The 20,125-nt window shown below is 40.7% G+C and overlaps 1 protein-coding gene and 1 long non-coding RNA gene across 3 annotated transcripts in view; one reads left to right on the forward strand and one right to left on the reverse strand.

Annotated features, from left to right (window-relative positions):
- Positions 1-20,125, forward strand: part of LOC147874174 (uncharacterized) — a 128,101-nt gene that overhangs the window by 16,806 nt on the left and 91,170 nt on the right. The gene's annotated exons all lie outside the window — the stretch shown is intronic.
- LOC110829553 (glutamate receptor 1-like) overlaps positions 1-20,125 on the reverse strand; it is a 166,604-nt gene that overhangs the window by 10,442 nt on the left and 136,037 nt on the right. For both annotated transcript variants that reach the window (XM_087346211.1, XM_087346212.1), the window contains exons 11-16: positions 18,459-18,579; positions 18,207-18,301; positions 12,710-13,110; positions 12,299-12,497; positions 11,602-11,846; positions 2,068-2,176 (exon numbers count right to left, since the gene is read on the reverse strand). In XM_087346211.1, the coding sequence (XP_087202337.1) occupies positions 2,068-2,176; positions 11,602-11,846; positions 12,299-12,497; positions 12,710-13,110; positions 18,207-18,301; positions 18,459-18,579 (1,170 nt within the window). The remainder of the gene's footprint in view (positions 1-2,067; positions 2,177-11,601; positions 11,847-12,298; positions 12,498-12,709; positions 13,111-18,206; positions 18,302-18,458; positions 18,580-20,125) is intronic.

Here is a 20,125-nt window from a genome sequence, read left to right on the forward strand (position 1 = left end):
AGCTGTAATATCCTTGACAAATCCTCAGCAAACCTAACTTCACTTAACACATTCCATGAAACAAAGTAGATAATTTATGTAACTTAGGACCCGAAAACCGGTCCTTTTTATAGACGTGTGTACGTTTGTATTTGGTGTGTGGATTTACTAGTGAATAGTGACGTAATTTACCATGAAATATAAAATTAATAATACCTTCCTGTTAAACTCTCATCACGGAAAGACTTAAGGAACCTTATATGCTTGAAATAAACGATGCTTATATTGAGTATTGATTGGTTAAGTGAAATCCACATTCATAATGGTATATATTTATTTCGCTTGCGATTTAATATTATCCTCCCATTTAAGAATAAGTTTCCGAAGCGACCTCTTCGCCTCAGGTTTTCCAAATAAAATGTTGTAGGCATTTCTACCATGCTTGTGTGTCCTTCCCCATAAGCCCTTGCTGCCTGTGTTGTTATAATAATATTTAAAGAGGATAAGATAAAATTATGAGGCCTCTTTATTATATAATATTCTGAAAACGTCTGCGAATGTGATTGGTGTTCATGAACTGTGTGTGATAACAAAATGTTCTTTGTAAGATATGTAGATACTGAGTTTATGAATAAATTAGATCTATATATGTCGGTATAAGCAGAAACTGGGAGGGAGAACGAATATCACGACCCTGACGTTTGAGTCAAGTTATCAGAAAAGGCGAAATGTCAGAAGAAATGAAGAGATGACAGTAACTGACGTTTCATTCGAACTAATGTTTCCCAGCAAACAGCATCTCGTGTCTTATTCAGGGAAGTTAAAAAAAAAGCGTCCCTTGCGAACGTTCTACTACACATTATGAAATTGTTTTTTTCCTTACGTCTGATGTTCCCAAGTCGGGAAAGGAAAGGGGCCCGAACTTTTTAAATAGAGGGACCACTCAGTGAAGTGATTTCTTCTGCCAGATGAGATCCGGGCATCTCACGCTGACTGGCACGGAATACTCTGGCTGTCTTCTGTGTATTCTGTTACATACGGACCGACGTTTCAGAGAAGCTTTTCTGAACGTCGATCATTATTTACCAAACTACACAGCGCGGCTTCCCGGACGACATCCGTCTTTGTATTCTCTGGCAGTTGAAATTTTATTAACCATCAGCAAGAGTAGATTCAGTCGTTGACAATTCAGAAGAATAAATGAGGGAGGGGGGGTCTAAAAAAGTTTTATCTTTTATTATCGAAAAATATGCTGTCCTCCGCCCTATCTCAGAAGATAATTAAGAGGTCGATTTTTATTTGTGTGAAGTGTTGGAAAATTAACCTGTGAACTGGTACTGACGATACAGTTATAGGGCTGATTGTACAAAATAAATTTGGAACATCGTGATAATTTAATGATTAACGTGAGAAATCCTTGCATTAGTTGGGATTGGTATATTTACATGTGGGATTAATAAATATAGGGTGGGTGAAATGATTGGCACAGAAAATTTTATCATCCTTAGTTCGTCCCACCATAAATTAATAAGCTGTTTGATGTCTGCTATATTTTATATAAAAAAGGTATTTTTTTCAAAATAAAGAGCAAATTCCTGCTTCATCAACTTGAAATTCTGCATTGAATTTATAATTTTAATATTAATAACAAAATTGGGAATAGGCGTATATAAAAATCTGAATTGTAGCAAAAAGAGACGAAATCACAAATAAGAAAGTTAATCAGAACACGCCGATAAATTAATAGATAATTTTGACCAAGATGATGGTGATGATATTATTAAAATGTACTTGTCATGTTTACATCCAGAATATGATGAGAAATTAGTGGAGGAAGACGTTGATGGTTCAACAGTTCTCTTGGTATTTTGTCATCTTTGAACGAGAGGGTGCGACTGTTGGAGTTGAGAACGCTTCTTCAAGACGTCCTGACATATTCTTCAAGGAAGATCTTAGAAACACTTGCAAAATTTCGCTCTGCTTGTTTCAGTAATAAGATCAACACACAGAGCCTGTGAGATGTGCCACTTTTTCGAATTCAAACGTTAATGAAATGTGATAATATTAAAAAAGATGTGTAATACTTGCCTGTTTGTCACTGTGCTTGCATTCCGTTCTGTCGTACCACCACCGGTTCTTGAGTTTCGTCAGCTCTCCATTTTCTATGAGCGAGAGGACGGCCAAATTGATTCTATCCCTGTGATTAAAAAAATTACTGATGAAACACAATTTTTTTAGGCGGGAATAAAGCGGAAGTATGCCGACTCTGGTCTTCTGAGTGGATATGCCTTGTGTTTTTGTAAGTGGTATAAGACCACAATCTGCATCTTTAGCGCCGTGATAACCTCGTATTTCACAAGAGAATTTGTCATCTAGACGATAAACTAATTTACGTGCTATAACTTTTGATTTTATAAATATGTACCACTGGGAGGGGGGGGAGAACCCATTTTTAAAATACACTTTAAAGCAGAAACTAGACAAATACTATATATAATTTATTTTAGACTGACTAATATTATTAAAATGTGTTAAAGACGTTTCAATCTGGATTTAATTTCTGCTGACAAAGTATTTTCAAATCAGGATATAATATAATATAATATAATATATTTGGTTTAGACTATATACAGAGATCTGTGGCCGCCTAACACCAGGTTTTCACGGCCACAGTCCTTACATACGTAGCACTATTAGCACTACTGCTTACTACAACTATTCACTAATGCTACTCTACATGACTATTCCTTAATCCCTAATACTATTTACATAACTCTTTCTTATTGTTCTCGTGCCTTCTATCTCAGTATATTCTTATCTACATAATATAGATATATAACTTAATTCCTTCCAAAAAAATATTTTTAACTTACCACAAATCGTGTGATACTGCTTTAAATCTTGTTAAAATATAGCGGTATCTATAATGTTCAGTAACTCAGAATCTTTGCCGGTTTCCTAGAGTCTGAGAATTAACATTTAACGTCTCCTTAAACAGCATTAACCAATTGATAGTTGTCACGGAGATTCCGCTTGTCTTTTTTTTTTGGGGGGGGGGGAGTTTTAATTCGTTTCAATTCGTTTCTCTGTTTCTCATCCCGACTTGACTGTCTTCATCCGCAGCACTCCTCATCCGGTGCCTCCATCTTCCAACACGAAATGGCAGTCTAGCGCATGGATACATCATGACGTTGATTGATCGCTGCTCTAACCTCATTTATTCATGATAAATAGTATAACATGAACTAGCCCCGTGCAGGTCTGCATTCCAGCCCCCCTGCCATCTCGCCTCACTGTCCCAGTGGGAGTCGACACCTGCTTCTTCTTCGCAGACAAAAATCGATGTTAATGTATCGATCTGACGTAATGATTCCGATTTGTATGCATAAGCCATGCACGAGGGCAATCATGTGCGGTGTGAATTTCATATGAGAATGTTGTTATAAAGATGAAGGTGACAGGAGACAAGGGCATAATGAGAGATTCGTGGACTAGATCGGTCGGGATCTGGTTGGGGTTGTGAACAGGGTAATGAAACTTCGAGTACCGTCAGTGATTTTTGCCCTCCCGAGGACTCCTTCACGGAGTTACTTGGAAAACCCCGAGAAACATTTCTCGTATTACCGAAATGTTTTTATAGACCGTGATTTGTTGAACTGCTAACTTCGTACATATTTTTTGTTTAAATATGACACGATAGACTGCGTGTAATTTCCAGCTGTAAGTTAGCACACGATTAGAAATAAAATCGAATCAGACTTCTAAAGTTTCAAGAAGACTTGTCGTAAAAAAGAATGGGTCTGTGGCTTAAATACGGGTAAATAGATCTTTATAATTTGTTTATTATATTATAGGTTGATTGATTTGTTTCGAAGTAGTTGTTTATAGCGTTTTATAAGTCGATCAGAAATACGAGGTGCGATCGGAAAGTTTAAAGACTGTGTCAATAGAGGGCGAACCGGATGTAGTACGAGCTTCTGCCTTTAGGGGGTGCGGCCTACATTCATAGCGAATCAGTGTGCCAGCCGGCATCATCGAATTAGCATTTGTTTCTTAGTTACGGGCGTTTTGGTAGTGCATTACACCGACCCTCCTGCGATTTCGGAATGGCGTGTGCATCAAATTTTGCCAAAGACTCGCCAAAACGGCTACGGAAACCTATGAAATGCTAAAGCAAGCATTTGGGGAGTCCGCAATGGGTCGTGCACAAACTTTTGTGTGGCATTCACGTTTTAAAAATGGCCGAACCTCTGTCGATGATGATGATGACGAGCGTTCTGGACGACGATCTTCGAGCACAACGCCCGAAAATGTTACGAAGATTTGGCAGACCATTCACGAAGATCGACGTCGTACCATCAACGACTTGTGCGACATTGTTGGGATAGGCTATGGGACCTGTCAGCTGATTCTAAAGGAAGAACTCCACATGCGACGCATCCTGTCTGAGGACCAGAAGCAGAATCGACTTCTCGTTTGTCAGGAGCTCAAAGATCTTGCAAGAACCGACCCCAACTTCCTTTCTAAGCTCCGTGTGACTTATTCCTCTTCCCAAAGATGAAAATTCAGCTAAAGGGAAGGAGATTTGAGACGATAGAAGAGATTCAGGCAGAATCGCAGATGGTGCTTGACAGGCTGACAAAGAAAGATTTCCAGGGATGCTTCCAGGCTTGGCAGCGGCGTTGGGATCGTTGTGTTCACTCCCAGGGGAACTACTTCGAGGGTGATGGATGAATTTAATACCTGAGATAAGTGTACGGTTTTTTTATTATTATTAATTTTGTTTTAATAGGCGCAGTCTTTAAACTTTCCGATCGCACCTCGTACGTCTAAACTGCGTTAGATACTGTCTGAAAATTAATTGTGACGATTATTTATTTCAGTGGAAAGGCCGTCCTTTATGGGCCTGTGATTTCATGAAGTAAAGACGAATTCAGTACGTTTTCCTCTTCGAATAATCTGACTAATTCTTCCCCGTAACGCGCAAGTCTTTAGCCGAAATGGCTGTCTTCAATTCAAGCATATTCCGACAAAGGCTAGAGCGGTATCTAACGTCTGCTGTGTCTGGCCTATAAATGAGGTGGTTCCCGTTACTTTAAACACACTGTGTGTTGGATTGTTTACTGCAGGGCAGAGTCAAATCCCTCAAAATAAATGTCTCACTGTTTGGTGCAGAATGCAGATGAGAGATGACGTATCCAAGAGACGTTCCTGTGTTATATATACGTACGTATATAAAGGTGTAATAATTCATAGATGCATGTTGTTCGGAGTGAGACTGAATTTTTTATTATTAATTCAGCTGTAAGGAGCAGATTCAAGGCGAACTGGACATACGTGTAGAGAACTCAAATTAATATTGGATGAGATATCTGTTAAAGGACGTATTCAGTTAATTTTGAGCGTACTTTCCCTGTTTTTGGTGGAGAGTAGGAATGAAGTATCGCGTTCTTCTCGCCACTCCTAAAAATTTTGAACCAGCTGATACATATTTCAAAAATCATTGTCATTATTCTTTCTTTTTTATCCAATAATCCTGACATGGTAACCGTTAGAATGTACGAGGATTTTTGAGTGTAATTCTGTATTAGATCTTCTAATAAAATGTAATGTTTTTTTGTGGAAATTTCTTTGTGGAATGTGTAACAACATGGAGGTGACGCGAAAACTTTAGCTTTCGTTACGCTGACGACAGGTTGCTGGTTTTGGAGATTTTTGTTCGGAGGAGACCCGGTTCGAACTCGGCCGGGACACCTGATATTTTATTTTATGGAATTCTTCGTGAGTTTCTTCAGTCCGTCCAGGCAAATGCTGTTGTGACACCTTAACATAGACTTCTGTTTAATCATTGACTGATTTAAGGATCAGTCTCCTTTGTAATAATTTGAATTACACGAGAGTACTGGCGTCTAAGGTATCTACGCAGATCTGAATATTTATTGAAACGCAGTCTAAAACGCGGGATATCTGGTCAGTCATGCGTTATTGAGTGTTGGGTAAACTGTGACGTGACGTCACAATTTTTTTTATATCTCCCCGCCCCTCGCTTTGGGGATGAAGACTGGCACAACCACCACCCCTTCCCATCTCCGAGCACTGACAACTGGATCAGTGTCGGACTGGCACCGCGCTCAGAGCAACTAGTTCGTTCCACTTGTCTCTTCATCCTCTGTGTTGGCGCATGTCATAACCAATCAGATTTAATGGAGAAAGCCCTTCTTCAGAAGCTGACAGTACATTCAGCTAGTAGATAAATTACCTGCGTTTCATGCAACTCTAAGGTTCAATGCCGTGTTTACAAGAGCACGAAAATGTTCTTTAATCCTATTTGCTGATGATTCACTTTAATATTATCCTCTAATATGCGCTGATATTTACCCCAAAGTCATCTGTTGCTTTCAAGTTTTATATTCATTTATATTCTGTCCCGTGGGTAGGGGGAAACGAGACCTCTTAGGTATGAAGCAAAAGGACACCAGAAGGTTCCCTATGTGATTGATAAGCACTTAAGTTATTTAACGACGCTGTCATATACGTGTTTCGTGTCGGTGGGAATTCAGAAGCGGGTGACTGGCCTATTTCAAGGGCTATGACGGCATTTGTCGAGACAGACTGAAGAAAACCACGGAGGAGACCTCAGTAAGAATAACTTGTGTGAGTATAAAGGCCACTACACGGTCATTGTTTTAAATAACTGTAATTAATTGGAATAACCCTGTAAATATTTGTAAGCACTCAATAGCTATTTAAATCGTAGTGGTAACTATGTATACCATCTGCTTTAACGATGTATAACTCTCAGTTAAATGTTATTTAGCAGAGAGTCAGCAACGGAGGGTTTAAATAATTTCATAAAATGATAGTTGGAAGTCCGGGTGAGAACTTAGGAAGGAGGGAAAATATTTAGGTTAATTTAATTCGAGCTTCCTTTGGATCGGTCTCAGAGTTTATGTTTTTGCGCGATTCTGGTAGTCGTTGGTGGTTCCGCGGTACAAAATGCACTGGACGTTCCGACGCTTCGAGTTTCCGGTCAGCGTTGAATTATGCAGGATTTGTTTAGTGGCCGCGTCACCGTCGTGTTATTCTCTGAGCCCGATTTTCGCCAACATTCGCAAGGAAATCAGCGACTTGCGTCGCCAAACTGGTGAAATGCCATTCTGTTAGAAAACTATCTGATAGCGACGAGGGGTGGAATATTTATAGTTTTTATTGGTTTGTTCGCTGCTGACGCAGTCAGCTGTTTTTGCTTTTTATGCGACGAGATGGAGCATGATAACGATCCTTTTGGCGTCATGTACGCGCACAAACAATAGGGTAAGGTGTGGAAATTTTTTTTAGCGGTAATATTAGCCGTATTTGAGTGTCCTTACTTCGCTTAATCTGATATATTTATTTGTTTGTGTTTTGCTACAGCGAAAGTAGTGGACTTTCTCATATAAATTTTCTTTAAACTTTTATTGGCACATTTAATGCAAATAAGTGCATAAATTTAACATAGATTTTGTGGAGTACGTGCCTTGTCAATCCGTCGAAATTTTTGTTTCGAAACTAAGGTAAGGATTTCCCAAAATTTTATATCGCTGAACAGATTTTATCTCGAGTGCTTCATTGCAGTCTTTATATAGCATGGAATACAAGTAGAAAATAATCAACTTTTACAGAAACGAAGATTACAGTCTTTCAAATGTCCTGAAAACAGCTAAAATCTTCAGGAATATCTTAATTAATTTAATTAGTTTTAAATTTTTTGTCAAAATCTGCTGTGTACTTAGCAACAGGGTGAAGGTTTGACCTTGAAACATGGACAGATAAAGCGTGGGATGTGATTGCTATTGATGATGAGTTATCTTATGCAATCTGAAGTCTGTAGAGTAAAGCTGTTGCAATTGTACAGCTTTTTTATTTTACTACGGGTAGGGGCAGTTTAAATATAACATTTAGGAGGAATATGAGTTGCGATGATAACATTTGAAAGATGGAAATTAAAAGCACAAAGCAGTACGGAAAATCGAAAGTGAAATTCGTTCGAGACTGTTCCCAAAATTGGAATGATTCGCAGAAGCCACTGAATGGCTCAGGACAACGATTGCCGGCCTAGAAAATTCTGGAATAAAGTCGTCCTTTTTATCTTGTGGCCGATTTGTTTGTTTCTTTCTTTCTTTCTTTCCTTGTTGCAAGACTGCACTCGTGGGATTGTGCCGTACGTAACATCGCCCTGACAAGGATGCGTAGCTGGGTTGTCTGAATGTCAGGGGTCAACTGCAGTACGGTATGAACTACCCCCCCCCCCCACAAACACCCCCTCATCCCTCCCGGGGGTTGCAGCTGCTTGTTAATTGTGTAGGGTGAATAACAGACAGCCTTTTTGTGTTTAGTTCGTGAACTTTGTTGATAAGCGTAGTTACACGTGGGCAAATTCTAAAGATAAAAAATTATGTACAGGACAAATACGATGTTGAACAATCGGACGTCTTTCAGGATTTAGTTTTTTTTTTTTTTTTTTTTTTTGCGTGGCAGTGAATGACACCTCAGAAGTATGCCGCGGAAATTTAAACATCAATTTCATTTTTAATCCCTACTAAAATGTGTCTTTAATATGCTCGATTCCCTCATTTCATTTCACCGCTGCGATGTGCCTGAACCAGTTCAGGGCTGTCAACTGTTTTCTTGAAGAAAAGAACTGGAATGGTGGGAAATGTGATGGGTTTGCCACAGAATATGGACACACTTTAGGGTGCCAGCAGTGGCAGAGGAATGTGATTTAATCTCCGTTTGCTTAACTGAAGGCGTAATATGAAATACGTGTAATGAACGGATAAGTGGGAGGCTGTGTCTGTCCGTCGGAATATTTTATCTCTGAAATGACACAAGGAATTTGCGATGAAGTTGGGGAGTCCTTTACTGTGATTTTTTGCAGATTAATTTAACCTCCAATGGTAGTTACAGAACAGCTAGAAATAGCTCGTCGTACAAAATACTTGGACATAAAATTATATTTCTTATAAAGATCTACGACTTATATTTGAAGCACATTTTGGCTGTGTGCCAAGTGTCTTTGAAGCGACTTGTCTTTTTCTAAGGAACACAACATTTCTGAAGGAGAGAGATATATATTAGCAATGAATATAACATTTTAATCGGGAGTTTTGAGTACGAATGAATGTTGAATAAATTTGGTGCGAGGTTGTGGATTGGATTAATGTGGCTAAGAATAGGGGTCGGTGTCGCCCTCTTGTGAATACGGTAATAAACTTTCGGGTTACATAAAAGTCAGGGAACCAGCTGAGTGACTGTTAGCTTCTCAGTAATAAGATCTAATTAGTTATTTTATGAGCAAAGTCAGTATCTTAGTGTATGGTGCAATATTTGTGACTATGTTTGTATTGCTTAAATTATTACAAGCATTGTCATGGTAATGCTGTTAAGGGATTTTCTGTCCTATTTATGACTGTATGTTTGTGCGTTATGCTTAAATTATTACAAGCGTTGTCATGGTAACACTATTAAGGTATTTTCGTCCTTATGACTCGCGTTTATGGGCATAGAACCATTGCCTCTTACGTCTGCCTAACAGTCTCCATGGACCACAGTTTCTTCAGTCCGCGTTCTCGCTCAAGTCTTATGTTGTCACACGTGAGAATTCATTAGTTTGTTGAAAGTAAAACCAGGATCGTACGGATATTCGACCGGTTCTAAGTTTAATTATTTTATTCTTAAGGGAAAGGGGGTTCTGTCCGCGGGGCCCTAAACATTTTCGAGCTTAGGACTGAATATTTTGTTACTGGAATATCAATACCCCCTCCACACATTTGTCTCTTCGTAACACAGAAACATTTGAGAACGCTCATTTATGATAAAGGGGATGTTGTTTGATTGAGGGTTGGGGGTATTGAAATCGCTCGTGTGATGTCACTGTGATACATTGATGGATTCTCATGAACGCGACCATTAGTCCCACTCAATGCCATTAACGCCAGCTAATGTTTCAGTCATATCTCTACACCCCGCTGACCTTGAATATTTTTTTTTATTCCGGTTCAAAAGTTTTGACAGGATATTTTATATGAAAAACTACTTTCAAATTTGTTGGATTGGAAACTCATGATATAACAATCCAAGGAAATTATTGCGCATGATTGAAACTGGTTGTGTACGAGTCTGTCGAGAACACGACATAATCGTTTAACTTTTGCGTAAATTAATCTTTTTATTAAAGTATATTAACGATCAACGCTGAAAATACTTGTCATATCGTGTGTGATTTAAATGAGTTTGAACACCATCGAACTATGAATTCACGTTTTGAATTGCTCCATCTGCAGTCAGCGACCATGTGCCTTATGATGCTGGTAACTCTTTGCCTGCTAAGGGCACCATCGGCCTTTCGGCAATAGGCCGTGTAAAGTGGCGAAGGTTTCTGAAGCGTTTCGGCAAACATTGCAGTTGCTATCTTCGGGGGGGGGGGGGGAGTCGGTTTTTAGAGAAACATTGCAAACCCTAAACATTCTATGTGGGTAATGTTCCTGAAAACGCAAGTTATATATTTTTACCCCAGAATTTTTAATAAGAATAAAATTACTCCGAAACTAATTTACGTGTGGATCCACGTGTGAGTTAATCAGGAACAGTGTGTGAGTTTTACTAATGTTACGTTTGCACGTACAGAAGGAAATTCAGCATTTACATACGTACGTTCTGCAGCGAAGAATTTGTACGTAGAAAGATTTGCGAAACATTTCCTGTCTTCTTCTACGCAATATTCAAAGTACTGACGCCCGTGAAAACCTTCGACCTTCGCGCTGTACTGCGTAATCATTTTTTCGTGACACAGTTTTCTTGTTACTACCGTAGCAAAATTGATGTGGTATTCACATCACATTCTGTGCTTTGTTACGGTAAATGCCTTTGTGCAAAAGAGGGACGCCGGCGCCTAGAAGACGTTTGGCGGCGGTCGCGTAAGTCAGAGGTTCGCGAGGCCTCGTACTTGCTTTGCGGGGAGGGCATAAATGAACGCGTTATATGGAGATTGATGTTCATACTTCCGTCCGCTTGTGCAGAATTCATTTGAGCTGTTGGCTATGGTGTTAACCGCCAAGATTTTCATCAATACCAATCAAGTTTTCGAATTTCCTGGTCGGGATTTCTTGCGAGATGATAAATTTATAGAAAATGTTAGTAGGAAAACCCGAATTAAAGAGTTAACATGGGAGACCCAGACAAAGAATGAATTATTTTATATGAGAGTATGAACTGAATATACCCTGCTCAAGGATCGTGGTCCATTGGCGGGCTGTTTTGTAAAAAGGTGATGTTCCTTCAAGAGACGGCGAATTTCTTGAGTATGTAAGCTACATCTGGCCTCTCGAGTTGTAAGATTTATTACTTTTCGGTAGGCCTTCCACTTTTCCTTCCACGCCCCATCCAACCCTTGCATGACAAAGTCCTGTAGGTTTGTTGAAGTTCAGCGACGCTGTAGACCTGCAGTCTGGATTTTACGAAACATGGCTATGTACCTCTATAACCCAGAGACTTTAGTCCCGAAGATGGAGGCGGTATGTTCCTTCGAAACGACAGTGTCTACCCAAGAGCCACAAGCCAGATGACAGTCGCTGTGACACTTACCGGAGTGGGGAACCTAGAGGCGTCGCGACGCCGAACCCCTTTGCGTCCAGGTTCCGTCCAACCTTCATCGTGTCGCACGGCTCTCTCTCGTTGATGTAGTCGTTTTTGGGAGACTCGATGAGCAGAGCGTACTTCCCTTTCGACGTGCGTACCCTCTTTATGCCCTCGTCGTACGTGCGCACGAACACGTGCTTTCTAGAGCTCATGAATTCCCACATCTTGCTGTAGAGCGTGATCTGGGATTTCTGTAACGCAAACAGGAGTTTCAGCTACATAATAGTTGTATGTAGGGTGGCAGAAATGATGACGGACCTTTGAAGCCCGAAGCTCACCTAAATAATGTATAAAAATGCAAGCCTTGCCTCAAAGAAAACCTGTTTTTATGCAAACATCAATCGGTTAATGCTGTCGAGGGAAATAATTACTGTTGATTATGTTAAAGCAGGCGCAGCTTGTAAAAAACGCCATGTTACAAGGATAGGACTTTTTATTCGACTTTCCTATTGAGTTTGTGATTATGAATATTTATCATGTAACGTGTGCAACTGAAACAGTGTGTTTGAATAATATACGAGGCAGAGACTAGAGATTTTTCAATTCCGAGTTACTTGTATTTGGCTTTGAAGACAATTTAATTCGAACCAACGGCTTGATTTGAATCAGTTATCTTTCTGGTCGTGGTAAAAAGAAGACGTACCCTGAAGAAGTCCCAGGTCGAGCCGTGATATAATGTCCCGTACTGCACTTCGGTTTGTGAAGCCAGGTCCTCGGGAGAATTGATTGGCGCGACCATGCGCTCGACGGTGAGAAATGCCGCCAGGTTGGCGGTGTAAGACGAGATGAGGATCAGGGTGAAGAACCACCAGACACTGCCGACGATACGCCCTGAGATGGACCTGCAGACACAGAGCGAAGCGTAAACAGTTTGAAGACGGGTTTTAAAACAAAGCAGGGGAAAGGACAGGAGGATGGAGGCACTTACGGTACGTAATGATCATGTACGGTGGTACATCATCGAAGGTATCTGCATCGTTCTGGTAGCCGCTGAAACATCCAATCAGATCTCAGTAAATCTCAATTTGTTTACGACAGTACAGACTTCACTAACCTGGGGGATATGTCACAACCCTGTTGCATGAAGGCTCCCAACGCGAACCACAGACTGTTAAGAATACTGAAGTCGTTAGCTACTGTGCTGGGTACTGAAGGGGATGCACCCACACCGGGATGCTGATGGCCGGCGTCGTCACCGTAGTGCAGAAGACGCCACTCGTAAGGCGAGAACCTGGACACGATGAAGAGGACAATGCTCACGCCCACGTACGAGAAGATGACGCACACCCAGATCTCCTTGGACAGGGGGTTGAGGAAGCTGAAGACGCCCGGCTTCTGCTTAACCGGCTTCTTGATCATGATGCTTATTCCCAGCGACATGAAGGGTTTGCTGAAGTCGATGACACGTTCTCGTTCGGAAGTAATCGTCATGGATGCAATTGCTATGTCGGCCTCCTGCAAGATAACAGTGGGATTGTAGTACTCTGTAATTGTGCCCAGGATACACCGATACGGGAGTGCAACTTATAAATCAAGTAGGCGCTTAAGCATCGGGTGCCATGATCAGGCACAGGAGTGAAGTGGAAGATGGCTGTCTTCTGGGTTGTAGCACCGTTTAGTCTGATAGCCCTCTACGCCCTGATGACGTAGGCGGCAAGGACCTCTAAAACGTTGGTAAACTTCTACCAGACAACACGGCGCAACAACCCAGAAGACTGCCATCTTCGGACTCACAGCCGCGGAAACCTCAAATCCTACGTGGAATGTAATGTTTTGTGAGAAACTTCTTCTAGCTAATCGTGTAATTATGTGCCTTTTATCGAACCTTGTAATCCTGGGGTCTCGGGTTCGAATATGAACAGGTCCCAGTCCGAGAAAAGGATGGAAGGATCCTGTTCATATGGACCTGTCGTCAGACAGAACACTAAATAATAATAAGATGAGGTGGTCTAGCGGTCAGAACGCTGGTCTTGTAATCCTGGGGCCTCGGGTTCGATTCTCGGCGGTGCCCGAATTTATAACTTGTGTTGGGCAAGGCCGTGGTCTAGGCATCACGGAGTTTTCCTCCGGGGGCATCCCCGGTTTCTCCGTGGCATCCCATTCACACACAGAAGAAGGCAATGGCAAACCACTTCTGGATCATCTGCCAAGAACGTATATGAACAGGTCCCAGTCCGAGAAAAGGATGGAAGGATCCTGTTCATATGGACCTGTCGTCAGACAGAACACTAAAAATAAAAAAATAAAGGGGTTTATTATCTTGTTCACAAGAGCCCGTCACTGGTTACTACTTGTCAGTTGATTGAGGTCAACACTCGTCACACCCTGTTTGTTAAATATCCGTTTAAATATTATCCTCCTAACTTCGCGTACGACTTTCGAGTGGTGCCTGGCATTCGATTTCCCGACTAAAAGGTTGTGTGTGTTTTTCGTGTCTGCCGTGCAACACCCCAAAAAAAAAAGTTTTATGGTATTTGGGGATGTGACCTTGAGAATCACGTCCCTCGTTTTGATCATGGTCTCGCACGCAGTGTTTTGCTGTGAGTCAGCCGTCTCAGCCCCTAGAACCGTGGAATACAAAGCCGAACGTTTCAATCATACTGCCATTGATTGAAGTAGGTCATTGGGTTCTTTCGATGTGCGACAACAGCTGATCTGTAGGGCAGGTTGCGGCACGCACTTGCCTAGGGGAAACTGCGTCACATGGCACAGTCACCCCCACCTTCCTTCCTTCCTTCGGCCGGCGTTCGGGAATCTCCTTTTTGTTCCCAGTATTATTAAGGAAAAATTATTCTGTACGAGACAGTGGTTCTGCGCTTAATTTTCGATGTTTGGCCGAGAATCTGGTCGATCATTACCGATCCGCCCAACAGAAATATTTACGACTAGGCGTAAAAGCTGTACGCGTTACATTCGAGGAGGTCTTTATGCGAAGTGTTTCGGCTGAATGCCACAATTTCGGAGTGGCATAGCGAATATTTTTAAATCATGCGAATAATAGCTAAAAATCAAAACAGAAATTCGTAACTGTATCGAGTGAGGTTCGGAGAACTTGAGGGCTGGTGCGGTGTTTTGTACTTTTGAGGTCAGCAGTGTCGGTGGAATCGTTTATGACTAAATACACGTGAACTCGGAATTGAATTTGACTTAGTTTGGTTCTTTTTTTTTATAATCCTTGGTGTTGGTAACACTTTAAATTATTTGGTGTCGATAAATCTGATGGCGGAATAGCGGAAAACAATTTCTTAACCAGTTCGTCGAGAATAATTCAGGTCTACGGAGTTATTTGATTGTCTCGTGTAATAATTTGAGATGTAAGACATTGGTGTGACGGGGTCTCACCTGGAAGTTGGCTTCGGCGTATTTGTTGCTATGGAAACAGGCTTTGTATAAAATCGAATTATTGTTCCATGCGGCAGACATTTTAGAGGCTCATTAATATCAGTGAATCTTTCGTGACTGTTTTTATCCTCGGTCATTATAGTCGAGTAAACAGTGCCGTGATAGCTTGACAGTGTAATTCCTGTATAAATGTTTGTGATAATGTCAGTCGATAGTCGTTATCGAGAATAAAAATAGTAATTTACTTGCATTAGCTGGTCTACTCTGGAATGGTAGTTCCACTGAGTGGTTGTTTACTGACGTTGTTTGTACGGTCTCGCATGTATGTCTTAATATGTGACGTATAAAATGACTGATTCACTAATATGATATACGTTTTTTTTTATACGAGTGATTTTCTGAATGTCTCTAAAAATGGTAATTTTTTTTACGTCATAACTATTTTGAACACAGCTCCTCGTTTGTGTTTTTTATTATATTCGACGTTTCGGAAATTCTCTCCTATTGTCTTCATATCTATGGGTCTAATTTGGTGGTAGATTATTTATACTGATTTGTATTTTTTTTATAAGCGAAGCGGATTCTAAAATAGTCTTTGGACCAAATTTAGAATAATGAACCGCCTATGGGTGGGTATTCTAAAAATAATATTCTGTGCGTCTGAATGAAATATTCTGTTTTGTGTCCCGTCAGGTATTAGCGAAGCCGTAGCGTGGACGTTTAACACAACAGACACTTCCTTAGTTACTTACCAGTGAAGTAAGTTATTTTTCTCTAACGTCAAGCATGTTAGTATGTCGGTTAATCTGTAATCCCGGCCGAGATATTTCCTCTAAGCAGGCCGCGGTCGTCTATTTCGACTTACGTGCTTTTTAAATTGAACGTCGTTCTTTAAATAAGCCAGAAATCAGCTAATACATACACGTGCAAGCGGCCTAAACGTCGAGCGACGTTTCGTCTAGGCAAACGGGAATTATGGAATTTTAGAATACGGCCGTAAATTATGTACGTTTCCATCCCAGTCCCGTTTTGAAAACTCTTGGAATCGATCCCCTGACAAGGACTACAACTCTTCTTGTCGCGAGGCAGCACCGACGCCGAGCGTCGCGAGGAACAGTGAACTCTGACGGTAGATTCTTGTACTTAGTTGTAAATCCTGCGGCGTTTGGTAAAGGCTGACATCTAGTGAGGTACAGGAAGATCAGGCATTGAGGAAGAAGCTTTCAATCTTATGGTGATTACGGAGTTACCTAAAGACTTTTCTGTCTCGCCGCGAACAAACCCGATTTACGCGACATGCACGGAGTAATCTAAATAAATGTAGGTCTGTTATCTTGCTTTGCTGTGTTAGTTTAAGGATTACAATGACAAAGAGAATGAAAATTCAAGGTAAATTTGACAATTAGTGAGAGACTACACAGAAAATGAGAAATCTCTCAGAGGAGGAAATTATGCCCGTTTAAAAATTACCCCATTACCATATTGGCATATGGAGCAGATATTTGGACATGGACCAAGTTCAAGATTTATAACCAATTCAGAAAATAATAAGTTGTCAAATGTGCGATCTTTGGAATACATCAAAATTCCCAAAGGTATTTTTTTTACACAGAGCATGGGCGAAAACGTCAAAGACAACAGTGGAATCCTAAGTTGATATAATTGCGTCATATTGTGAATTAAAATTTAATTATTCGTGTTTTTTTTTCCGTCTAATCACAATTGTATATAAATAAAATTTATACATAAGATATTAAAATATCATTTACATATTTGGTACAACTTTTTACTACATGTTTCGGTTACATTGAACCATCTTCAGGTGTAAAGTTAAAAGTTAAAATTATAATCTTATGAACTTACACAACAACAGTAATTAAGTTTTAGTTTATAAGATTATAATTTTAACTTTTAACTTTACACCTGAAGATGGTTCAATGTAACCGAAACATGTAGTAAAAAGTTGTACCAAATATGTAAATGATATTTTAATATCTTATGTATAATTTTATTTATATACAATTGTGATTAGACGGAAAAAACACGAATAATTAAAGTGGAATCCTAGCTCATTTTTGCAAGCGTGAGTCAAGTTCATTGGTGAAACAATGTCCTCCAAGATCGTAATAATGTGATGAAAGACTTAACGGACAGTTCCACACTTACCCAATAACTCGAATATCTGTTGAAATACACTAATTATTAAGCTCATTAATATGCTAGTTTCTCCAGTCCTCTGAAAGGATAGCTTTTTTTATATGCAAACATTTTCCTCAACACTCATTTCTCAAATACGTGATACGTGTGTATATCGATAAGTAGTATCGATAGTCGATTATAACAACACAACAAGGGAAAATATCGCAGTTTTATTAAATCATTAATGCCTTGGTTGATATGAATTTACATTTGAAGTGCTTGCAGGAAGCTTATAAAAACATTTCGGTATAAATTCGAATATCCTTGTTAGAAATGTTTTTATGCTCTGAATCTGAAACACATTGCTCGTGCCTGCGAGGCACAGTTCTGTTACCTGCGTTGTGTACAAAAGGTCAAAGGTTACGACATGCGACTTAATTAATATGCATCGGCAATTCTTGTCACTGTTTACGCAGCTGTAATATTTCGTACAACCTCGGCTTTCGGGATTGAGCCTTTTCGAACGCTGAAATTTGCCATCGTTTCGACAAACTTCGCTGTTATCATCTTCAGGGCGAATGGGTGTTTTCGGAAGCATTATATAGACCTACAGTAGGGAATTGATGGCGAGTGATACGTGAAGGACCAGTTTCTTCGCAGCTTTTTCTTAACCATATGCTCTTTACCGATTGGATAACAGCCCACTCCTCTCTTCTGCCAATCAAAACCTTCACATCCCACCGGCCACCCACTACCTGCTCAAAAATGCTACCTAAAACACCCAGCCAACACACATTCTCCCTGAAGATGGCAACTGAAACGTTTGTCGAAACACTGGAAAACTCTCAATAGTTGACCCCGTTCACTACTGAAAACCAATGTTGTACACTGGTTTAAGGTTTCATATAAGCGTCTTTATCGACGATATATACATAATGAAATTACCATACACTGAGTTTTAATTACGTTGGACTTATTCCGACTGTACGAAACGTCATGCTGAATTATACCCTTCCTTTTGTGTTGAGAGAGAGAGGGGGGGACACAGTAGCTGAATAATTTACCAGTACCTTTCTGATGAGCTCGCCGACCATACCATCCCAACCGCCCTTAACGTCCGGATTCTCTGCTCCGTAGTTTCCGTCCTTCACGATGCTGAGTTCATCTGCAACACAAATGACGTCACAACATGTCGTCCGCTCATATTTTCAATCATACTCCACTTCAGTCTACTTCTGGACTTAAAGAGATGTGAATTTGTCTCGTGGTCTTTACACTGAGATGGATAGGTCAGTTAGTGCACCGAATGGATGGATACTTACAGTTTATGCCCAGTCTCTTAGCGATGAGATCTGCCAGGTCCTTGCAGTAACCTTCAAATCGCTCGTTTCCGGTCAGGTTCTCTCCGGGTTCCGGGGTTCGCATCATGATGTACGGCTCCTCCTGCGGTTATGCAACTTTTACTAACAGCTATCACTAGAATAGACGCGGGTCATTTAAAAGTTTATAAAAAATACAAATTAAGATATGAAATAAGCGATGCTTGAGAAACATTTTATTCTGTTTTGCATGAAAATCGCTTCATAGTTTGTATTTCTTACTATATATTAGAGTATGAGCCGGGATAGCTCAGTCAGTATAGTGACTAGCTACGGGCTGGACGACCGGGGTTCGATCCCCGACGAGGGCAGAGGATTTTTCCTCTAGCCTCTGCGTCCAGACCGGCTCTGGGGTCCACCCAGCCTCCTCTACAATGGGTACCGGGGTCCTTTCCCGGGGGTGAAGCCGGCCGGGGCGTGATGCTTACCACTCACCCCCATCTAGTGCCGAGGTCAAGGAAGAGAGGAGCTATACCTCCACTCACCCCAAGCGCCTACATGGCGTGTAGTGGGACAAACTGTACTTAACTTTACTATATATTAGAGTTGTAATATCATGAAAGATTTGCGGTGCGTGTAGCATGGACCTCAGATGAGCATTTCATACAGCAGTTTAATCGGTAAATCTGAAGGGATGAGACCACTTGTCAGATATAAACGTCGATGTGGGGATGATATTAGAACGTATCTTGAACATTCATAATGCGAGGTGTGGAATTAGTTCACCTGACTTGATCAGTGGCGGGCTCTCGTGAACACGATTATAAATTATAAGGCTTCATAAAAGAAGTGATTTTCTGACAAGCTGAGATACCGCCAGCTTCTTGATAGGGTCCGCGATCCACGCAGAGAGGAAACAGCTTGATTTATCAGCTCTGCATAACATTGTGAGAGTTCTGTTTTTTTGTTAGTTGCTAAGCAATGATCAACAGTGAAAGTACTCGTACAGAAACGGGGTTTGCACAATTTGCATAAGCTTCCAACCCAGGAACTCTGAGCGGACCATAAAGCTTCTACCACCAGCCTTTCAGTCCGTCTGTGTAGAAGCGAAAATAGTCGGCTAATCCAGGGGCCGTGTGTATCAATACCCCCAGGAAAGAAGGAAAAAAAAAACTACCTAAAAAGCATTTAACAGCCTGCCTGGTCTGAAATTGAATCGAATAGTTATAAAAATGGCAGAGTTTGAAAATGAGATCTAATTCCATTTAATGGAAGTCTAAAGCCTGCGTGTCCTGATGTCTTTAGTGAAGTACTGAGTATCTGTCGATGTTGGTTTGCTGGGATGTGGGTAGATACCAACGTTTCGGGGGAACATTCTCCCTCCATTTTCAGGCCGGGAATTTGACGCAAATGCAGTGCATGTTACAGAATGCAAATGTGAATCAGTCAGACGTGGGATACTGGGAACCTCAAATATTTGTCGACTGATTTTATATTTGTAGCGTACATTTCCACAAAGGACCGATCTCATTGATTCAAATCAAAAATGCGTTCCACTGTATAACAGCTCGCAAGCCCCTGCTCGATTGGGACACGCATTTCTCCCGAGTCTTTCGGTTTTCCTCTGTCAGTATCATTCCACCGTTGTTCGTGTTCAGTCATGTTATCAT

This window comes from Zootermopsis nevadensis, unplaced genomic scaffold (genome assembly GCF_977971745.1).
Source record: "Zootermopsis nevadensis isolate Lab colony 2312 unplaced genomic scaffold, Znev_1.0 Znev_ptg000010l, whole genome shotgun sequence".
In the NCBI taxonomy this organism is placed as follows: Eukaryota; Metazoa; Arthropoda; class Insecta; order Blattodea; family Termopsidae; genus Zootermopsis; species Zootermopsis nevadensis.